Genomic DNA, 9359 nt, shown 5'->3' with positions numbered 1-9359 from the left:
TAGCACACTTTCAACTGTATACGTAACCTTTTCTGTATTATTCGACAAATGGGAAGTTGTCCAAGTAATCTTGACAAATTGAGTAAGCAACTGTTAGCGCGAGAATTGCACTTGCTTGTAAACGATAGCTGTCACGACACCACTCTGCAAGGTCGACATTCATTTTCACGACTTTTTCTTTTATATTCCGAGGAGAGACTTAAATTGGTTTTAGTTTTTTGCAATACTATCCGGTATCGTTGACGTATTGCATTTTCCTGAACGGAAGGTAGGATATCAGCTGTATATGGCTAACTGGACCAGCACACTGGCTTTATCCAGGACTAATATTCAGTCAACAATTAGGCTACTGACTCGTCAGACATTTTTGTAGGTCTGCTGCCTCCACTCACAGCATATAAGGAACAAGCCAGAACTAACTATCTATTAATTATGGTACAGTATTAAACTGGCCAAAAGCAAGCTGTTGGTTGGTAACCAAATACCACCAGTGCTATTTTAAACACACATTTCCTGCATATTCCACACGGTGGCAGTATAGAATATGGTATACGCTGTCAATCGTCAATCAGCATTGTCTACAAATGTCAACCAAGACCTACATTTTCTCAGACATTTAACAAGTAGGCTGAAATAGTAAAACTGAAACTAAATGCCTTGAATCTACTCACTCACGTCTCCTAACAGCGTTGTTGTTTTAGGCCATGATGCTGGGGCCCAAACTGTTAGCATTTTCTGCTGCCCTTTTGGGGTGCCCTTTTGGGGTGCATCAGATTACAAGGGGCACTTCTGAATCCATCTTTAAACCATTGAGCCGGTCTGATGCCTCTTTCTGCAAGTAAGTATCTAGACTACTACAGTACTAAGCCATATGAGACTATGGGCTCTAATAACATTGACTTTGTAACAAACTCTGCTTTTACAGTGGCAGACTGCAAGTGAGCTATCCAGATGTAGACATCAGCAAGTGCCTTGTTATTTCCCGAGAACATCGACTCAGAGAGAAGATCAGTCAAGAATGGGTTGCTCCGCGTGTCCGTCTTAATACAGTTGACAAGGTACACTATTCTTAATCTGTCTTAAAAGTGCAGTACATGAAATCATCTATAGCCTACATTGAAGATTGGCTTAATAGTTAGTCATCATGGCAATGAACAAACAAAAGTGCATTCACAAAAGTGCATTCACATAGCATAATTTCTCAACCTGTTTGAGGATCACTGGTTTATTTCTTGTGTGCAAATCAAATCAAATCAAATCAAATTTATTTGTATAGCCCTTTTTACACGCAAGCATGTCACAGAGGGCTTCACATGCGCCCATAGAACTGCCCCTCAACCAACCTAAACCCTCAAGGAAGACAAGGAAAAACTCCCAGAAAAACTCCCACCGGGAGAAAAAATGGAAGAAACCTTGGGAGGAGCAATTCAGAGAGGGATCCCCTCCTCCAGAGACGGTTGGTAAGAGAGAGGAGCAGAACACAAGCTAAACATAGTCATACAGTGTCAATGGGTTTTGAAACACCAAAATCCATTGTTCGGCTTTATAGACGTTGGATGGGACCGGGAAACTCGCTGTTGGCCGTCATGGAGACTGGATTCCGGGTGACGACCTGGTTCAGCGTTGGCAGACCGACGACCAAGCAGGTCCTGACAGCTCAAACCCCCCACACCACAGGGAATGTGTGGGGGGGGGAACAGAGAGGAGAGCAGGGATTAGAGAATGCCAGGAGCAGCTAACAGTTACAGTCAAAATAGAATGAGATCCCCACCGGTCAAGTGTGGACTAGTGCAGCAATTTAACAGAGCAAAAAGGGTATTTGATGCAGCCCCACACACCAAAACAACGACAGCCCCCCTCAGTTGGAACATGAAATCTGTTCCAGGGGAAAGAACTCTAAAGTAGGTTATACTTATACGAATAAGGATGAAAACAGCCAGTCCCCCGTTGTCTCCAACTAGTAATAAAAACTATAACAGTAACAATATACAGCAACGGAACTATAATAATAATAATACTAACAATATACAGTAACAGGTTTACTTTATTTGTAACATCTAGCTGGGCAATGTGAACATAAGCTATAATTAAAATTTAAAAGTTACATGTGATACACACATAGGCAAGCACACATCCCAGGTTTACATAGAAAGTACACACATACTTCCCTTTAACAATCATAGAATTGACTAAACAAGAACGTTTTTAATCTAGTTTTAAATGTCGAGACAGTATCAGCTTCCTTAATTGAGATGGGTAATTTGTTCCAAAGAAGAGGTGCTCTATATGAGAACGCCCTACCTCCAGCAGTTTTTTTCTTAACTTTGGGTATTACCAGATAGCCGGCATTTTGAGATCTTAGAGACCTTGCGGGGCAATAGGGTGCAAGGAGACCGGAGAGGTACAGTGGTGCCAATCCATGCAGAGATTTGTAAGTTAGTAGTAGAACTTTGAAATCAGCTCTGGCTTGGATAGGGAGCCAGTGTAAAGAGATAAGAGTCGATGTTATATGATCAAACTTTCTAGTTTTAGTCAATAGTCTAGCAGCAGCATTTTGCACCCGCTGTAAGTTTTTTAGGTAGGTAATTGGGAGGCCAGAGAACAACACATTGCAGTAGTCCAATCGGGACGTAACAAAAGCATGTATTAGTTTTTCAGCATCATCCTTTGAGAGGAATTTTCGTATTTTGGCAATATTACGTAGATGGAAAAATGCTGTTCTGGTGATTTGCTTAATATGGTACTCAAACGAAAGGTCTGGGTCCATTGTGACTCCCAGATTTTTTACCAGCTGGCTTTGAGATACTTTGACGCCGTCTAAGTCTAAGGTTAGATGGGATAAATTATTTCGGTGTTTTTTCGGACCAAAAATTTGAACCTCGGTTTTATCCGAATTAAGAAGAAGGAAATTTGCAGTCATCCAAGTTTTCAACCCGGAAACACAGGTTTCCATAGCATGTGGAAATTCTCCCGGCTTTATAGACATGTATAGCTGAGTATCATCTGCATAGCAGTGAAAATCTACCCCAAAACTTCTAATTATGTTTCCTAAAGGCAACATATAGAGTGAAAATAACAGAGGGCCTAAAACTGAACCCTGTGGTACTCCGTATTTTACAATGGAGCTCCTGGATGAGCAACCATCATAGTGGACATATTGTGATCTATCAGATAGATACGATCTGAACCACTGAAGTGAAGTAGCAGAAATCCCAACATAGTTCTCCATACGTTCCAGGAGAATCTCATGATCTACAGTGTCAAAAGCTGCACTTAGGTCTAGAAGAACAAGGACAGAGCTAAAGCCCGCGTCAGAGGCTAATAATAGATCATTGACTACCTTGGCTAATGCAGTTTCAGTGCTGTGGTGAAGACGAAATCCAGACTGGAGAGGTTCATAGAGCTGATTTGAGGAGAGGTGCTCAGTGAGCTGTTTTGCCACAGCTTTTTCCAAAATTTTGGAGAGAGATGGCAAATTTGAAATGGGCCTGTAATTGCTAAGACAACCTGGATCCAGGTTTGGTTTTTTAAGAAGGGGCTTGATAATAGCTTGTTTGAAATCGTCAGGGACTTGTCCAGTTACAAGAGATTCATTAATAATACTAAGCATGGGCGGTCCAATAATATGGAGAAGTTCCCTACAAAGTTTGGCAGGGAGAAATGTGTGCACATTGTCAATGCTGCAGTAGCCTAAGGTCACCAGAAGGTGGCACAAGAACCCCATGTTATTTTTTCTTTTTATCTTTCCCTGCTGTAAATTGTGGACCTAAATGATTATTCAAAACTGCCCAGACATATTTTAGAAATGTGACTGTAGTTTAAAGATTATAGTATTATAAGCATGCATAAAATGAACAAATACATTCCATATTTCTCATCTGCATATTGGCAACGCTAGAATGAAACCATAAAATATACAGTATACCGTACATCTTCAAATGACAAACAGGGGACAAAACAAAGCATGAAGGATTAGATTTGAGAGAGTTTAAGAGAGATTAAAATGATTCATGATTCAAGCGAGTCTTAATAAAATAATCTTCCCATCTAAGAAGAGGTACGACTTAATAAGGCGTTTTATTTTACCATTATTTTAAAAATACAAGTAATTGAAAATTCCTATTAACATTTTATTGGTATTGTAGGGCTATTATACTCAAATATGTAAAATATTTGGATTGAAGTAAATCTGAAAAAACATTTACAGTTGGGCACCCCGGGTAGAATTGAAAAATAAACGGAATCATCCTGGACAAAATGTTATGTCTTTAAAATGAAAACTTAAATTGAAAGCCACCTCAATTTAGAAGGTATTTTATAAATTCCAGACCTAAGCAGTCTAGCTTGATCATGATCTATTGCCCTTCTGTTGCCCAAACTCCAATTGATGTATGGTCGTATTATCAGTAACGCTGTCTTACATGATTCTCTTTTATTGCCTGAATCAGTGGCAGACAGCAAAACAGATTACATGTTAGATCAAATCAATACAAACTTTATTTACTGGGTTTTGAAATGTAATGCCTGGTTTCCCTGTCACTTTTCACATGCACACACTCTGTAAGCCAGGTCTCTGGGATGTGATAAACTAGTCTAGAATACAATAGAAGCTGTGCACGTGTGTGTGTGTGTGTGGTGGATCTGCCTCAGTTTGATCCATGCTTGCTGTGTGGTCCTGTCTGCCACTCTGCCCAGTGCCACAGCGACGCAGTCGTGGTCATTCAGAGTTTCCCCACTGTGACACCCGCTTCATTCCGCTTCTGGAACGCCTGCGTGGAACTCTAACGAGGCAAAGTGGGCAGATGTCCAGCAAGCCCACCTCTAAATAGCCTCTTATTACCCGAAACAAAAGCAAAGGGCCACAGAAACGACGCGGAAGAACGCCTCATCTAAGCTTCACAGTAATAGTTCACGACAGGACTTACTTTACTGTTTAGCAGGGCCAGTGTGTTGTTGTAAAGCACTTGGATGCCCTAATTGCACCATAAGCATCTATAATGGGATGAAGAGTGCTAACGACTCGGAGGATATATGCTTGTGGTTATTGAATTTCTACTTGACTTTGTCACTGATGGTAGAAACCCCTCTTGTTGTTTTTAAAAGTGAAAGTTATATCACAACTCCAGTGTCAGGGGGAAACACTTTTAAAACCACTGAGGGGGAAGTCATAGTTCACTATGGACCACTATAAGCAAGATTGCAAAGGAGTGTTCTTGTGTTACTGTATTGCGACGGCAAGTATACATGCTTCGAGTTCTTCACATGCTAAACAGGCCAAGCACAGTATACAGCTCTTAGTCCTGTGTCGTTGACTTTAACCCCCGCAGGAGGTGAAGTTTCCCATTAGAAAGGCCACAGCAGTGTCCGGACTACACAAAGATACGCGTACTTACTGACACGGAGGATGTACAAAGTACACAGCCTTCTGATCACGGAGGTGGTTGTCAACTTGAAACCAGTTCAAGTATAAATTTGACTTCTCTTTAAAAAGCAGTACCACAGGCCACAGGAGTTTTCTTTGCTGAAAATGAAGACAGTTGAGAGGTTGTTTGGTGCCACTGGGCATAGTCTTAAGCAGGGGGGATTACAGAGCCTAGTTTTTGTGGAGACTTTCTTGCGTCTGGTGGACGGTATGAGGTTTTAAACCATTACCGCGATTAGAACTGCCTCACCATGATCTCTTGAGCTTGCTTACTGCTGCTAATAGCTGTTTCCTCTCTATTCCTCTCAATATCTTCTTCTCTCTCTTTCTCTGTCTCCCTCTGTGTGAATGATTTTTTACGCTTTGCTAAAACCATGTGGGGGCGTTTAGAGAGGATTTAAGCACAACGACGACCCCCCCCCCCCCCCCCCCCCTCCTCCTTATTTTTTAAAATTTTTCTTGTATTTTTTTTTGTGGTGAGTCTTGGTGTTCTTTTCTGCAAGGTTCTGATGACGACAGGGCAGGGAGACTGGCATTGCCCACGGCAGGCTGCTGTCTCAAAAAGCTGCCCACTCTCTACCCAGCCTTGGCACGGTAGAGAACGTGAGGGTGGGGGGTTCCTCTCCATCAGACCCCGTCATTCCCAGGAAAGCCTGCCTGTCCACTCGTGAAAGGATTCCTGAAAGGTCTTCCTTTTCGGGGAATGCTGTCGAGCATCAGACCAGAGGCATTCGATATCCTGTAGGCAACAATGCTCGTGGATAGCCGTGGACGCAATCCACGATTCCGTCCACCTGAAGGGCTGAAGGCATGCTTCACCATCCCAGGCCGTAAGAGGAGATCTGGGGTCTATCGAGGCAACGTGAGATGTCTGTCTAATTGTAAATTCAGTGTCATCAGGTGGGTGGTGATGGCACGTAGGATTACAGAAGCTCATTTAGCCTGGATTCAGTGTTTCTATTTCCCTAGCTAATGTTCCTATTTGTCATAATAACTACCCTGTAAAGCTGACCCATGAACCATTCGGTTCAGTCACTGCCTATTCTTACACAACACGGTGTGAATCACAGGAGCCTCTGACGAGTGAGGAATTACTACCAGTGTTACCAGAAGCGCAGGATTGATTATGCATATTCAGTCGAATGGAGAAAAGCAATAAGCCACATAATCCAAGTTTCCACAAAGAGGGGGTGATTTACATGTTGTGTGAGGTGTCAGTCGAACACTGTACAGCCTCATATTCTCATAACCAGAGCTGGGTTTAGATGAGGTAGGGGGTCACTAGGTTAGACCCGTAGCTCCGCGTGGAGCCTGTGCTGGGTTGAGCTGAGATGGAGGATCGACTGTAGAGACCCTCGAAGCAGAACATTCACACATCTCTACACCAGCCCCTCTACCTCTCTCTCTCTACGACCCAGCCTTGAATGTTCTTCTGTTTCTTCATCTTCTTCTCCTCTTTCGATCACTCTTCTGCACTCACCCACTCCGTCGTCGTGACTTTGTCACCCTTTTTGTCACCCGCTTGCATCCTTTTCTTCCTCTCTCTCTTTCTTGTCTCTCGTTCTGTTTCAGCGGCAGTGCGATAAGGGTGTAGGCAGCGATAGAGCTTCAAGGGGCAGAGAGTAAAATACGATTTCAATTAAGCACCAGAACGTATTATATCATCATCAATGGAGAATGGGGGGGGGGTGGGGGGGGGGGGGGGGGGGGGGGGAGAGAGCAGGGAGGAGCTGCTGTGTGGAGGCTTGGAGGCCAGAGCTGGAGATAGATGTCTGCCCCCTGGCTAAAGCTTTCTCTGCATGGACCTCCTAGGTGGGACAGCCAGAGGAGACAGACTGTAGGAGCACACTTTGCCCTCATACCGGCAATTACTCCCTTGATTATACTGTATTATGTCATTAACACGGTAGCAGATTATATATATTTTTTAATATTATAATATTTTATTAAGTTTAGCCGGGCAACATGTAAGTAGCACACAAAGGCAGTAAATGGGAAATATAAAGACCCTCCAAACCTGTGGTGTCTATGAATAGTGTTCATATGGAGACAGATTCTCAGCCGGTCATATACATTGACTCAAAGATCTGTTCAAACAGAGATTTATGATCTGCGTTTGCTGCTCCAGATGCCAAAACAAACACTCAAGATTACATTTCTATTTATATTAGGCACAGATAGAAACGGTATCTAACGTTTGCTTGAGCTATATTGTAGCACAGACAGCCCAAGTAATCAGCACTTTTCATGTTCAAGGAAAGGTAGCACAATCAAGTTGTAATTGGCATTATGTACTCGTGAAATATTGATGAAAACTGTTCACTCGGAAAAGGCTCGAGAGTTGAAATTGGCCTGCAACCTACAGTGCACCATTTCTCCCAGTTACATTATGATGGTTTGCAGTTAATATTAGATAATTTAAAACATTAGTTCTAGTTTGCTTACTTCACCAGATGAGGGACTAGCCTGCTGGTATCTGCTGCTGTTCGAACTTACCTCTTGTTTGTAAAGTACATAGATATAGAAAAGAAAGTTTATTTTTTGTGTGCAACTCAGAAATCTTCTTGGATGGATGTTAGGGTGATCATGATATTTTCCACACTCCAAACTTCTTATAGACACTAACCCATAACACGTAAGACCCATGTAATTGCCTTATTTCTTGTTGTTTATGTTGGACTGCGATGAAGAAGTTGGAGGTAATCACAGAAAATAAGTTTGTATTCTTAAAGGAAGTCTTGGCTGTGTGTACTGTGTTTTAACCAAAGTTAAAGTTGTGGCTCATCTCCCGTCCAGCGCATGGCTTAGTTACAGTCCTGTTCAAATCCTCTGATTCACCTTCTTTAGGAACTGCCACAGGGCTTCTCTTAATGCTAACTCTTCATAATGCCATTCCCCAGTCGTCTTGTTGTCTTAACTTTGGAAGGAGACGAGTCCTTAACGCCGCTTTTTAGCAGAGTTGGCCAAGTCAGAGCTTTTTCAAAAGGGGGAAGCATATTTTGTGTCTGATGCCAATATTGCTTAAAAATAAATACATGTATAAACACATTGGTTTGTCACCAGAAGTCACCCGCAATAAAACGCAGAGACACATAATGTTAATTTATTTCATTGATCAAAGCTTGATTTGTCTTTCCTGGAGAATGCAGCTGATAAGAGCTAGAAGTGATCACTTCCTGTTCGTTCCTTTGATACCGTCGTTGGGAGGCAGTGACATTGGTATGCAAATGATGAGTTAATCCCTTTACATTACTTTGTTCCGTTTTTCCCTTTCATTTCCACACTCAACCATTTCTAGCACAGCTTCTGTGTGGAAGAGTACTGCCAGCTGACAAGAAGATACCATGAGATTCACAATCCCTCACATCCAGGAGAATCAATCAATCCTGTTCTCGAAGACACCTGATCCAATTATGTCATTTGACTGTTTGAGATTAATCTAAGCAATGAACAGAAAACATTATTTTACTTTCGTAGTTGAAATCCATTGTAAGAGAAACCATATATAAGTTATAGTGGTTAAAGGTATATTGTGTGTAATGTTGTACAACAGTAAATAGTATACATAAAAAGTGTTAATTGAGACTTTAAAATACATCTAAGACTTTTATTTTCTCAAAGGTGTACATTTCGACTTTGCATATGACTCATAGATTTCTCACAGATACTTTAACAAACAGATTACCAGCCTTTATAGAAAACGTTTGATGTTAAGAATTAAGACCACGTGTTGGCATGTTCAGTATAAGACCAACAGCCTCGTAGCTGAGATATTCTGTGAGATTGTGACCTGTGTGTCTCGTTTTTTGTTGTCCTAAGGGTTGGTGTTAAAGATAATACGGAAAAAGGTGGGAGGGTCTTACATTCAAGAAGCTTAAAATGCAAAATCTCAAATAAGCCTAATTTTCCTTAGCCAATCACATAGCTTTCGGAGGGT

At 41.8% G+C, this 9359-nt stretch overlaps 1 protein-coding gene across 1 annotated transcript in view; it reads left to right on the top strand.

The window, feature by feature from the left end:
• Positions 1-125: 125 nt before the first annotated feature.
• LOC124464096 (phosphatidylethanolamine-binding protein 4) overlaps positions 126-9359 on the top strand; it is a 45215-nt gene continuing 35981 nt past the window's right edge. Inside the window, exons 1-3 of the mRNA XM_047016003.1 lie at positions 126-268; positions 702-838; positions 926-1058. Of these exons, the coding sequence (XP_046871959.1) occupies positions 705-838; positions 926-1058 (267 nt within the window). The 5' untranslated portion in view covers positions 126-268; positions 702-704. The remainder of the gene's footprint in view (positions 269-701; positions 839-925; positions 1059-9359) is intronic.

The sequence above is a fragment of the Hypomesus transpacificus genome, unplaced genomic scaffold (genome assembly GCF_021917145.1).
Source record: "Hypomesus transpacificus isolate Combined female unplaced genomic scaffold, fHypTra1 scaffold_31, whole genome shotgun sequence".
NCBI lineage: Eukaryota > Metazoa > Chordata > Actinopteri > Osmeriformes > Osmeridae > Hypomesus > Hypomesus transpacificus.
Note: the sequence above shows the minus strand (reverse complement) of the source record. Positions and strands in the feature narration are given on the sequence as shown.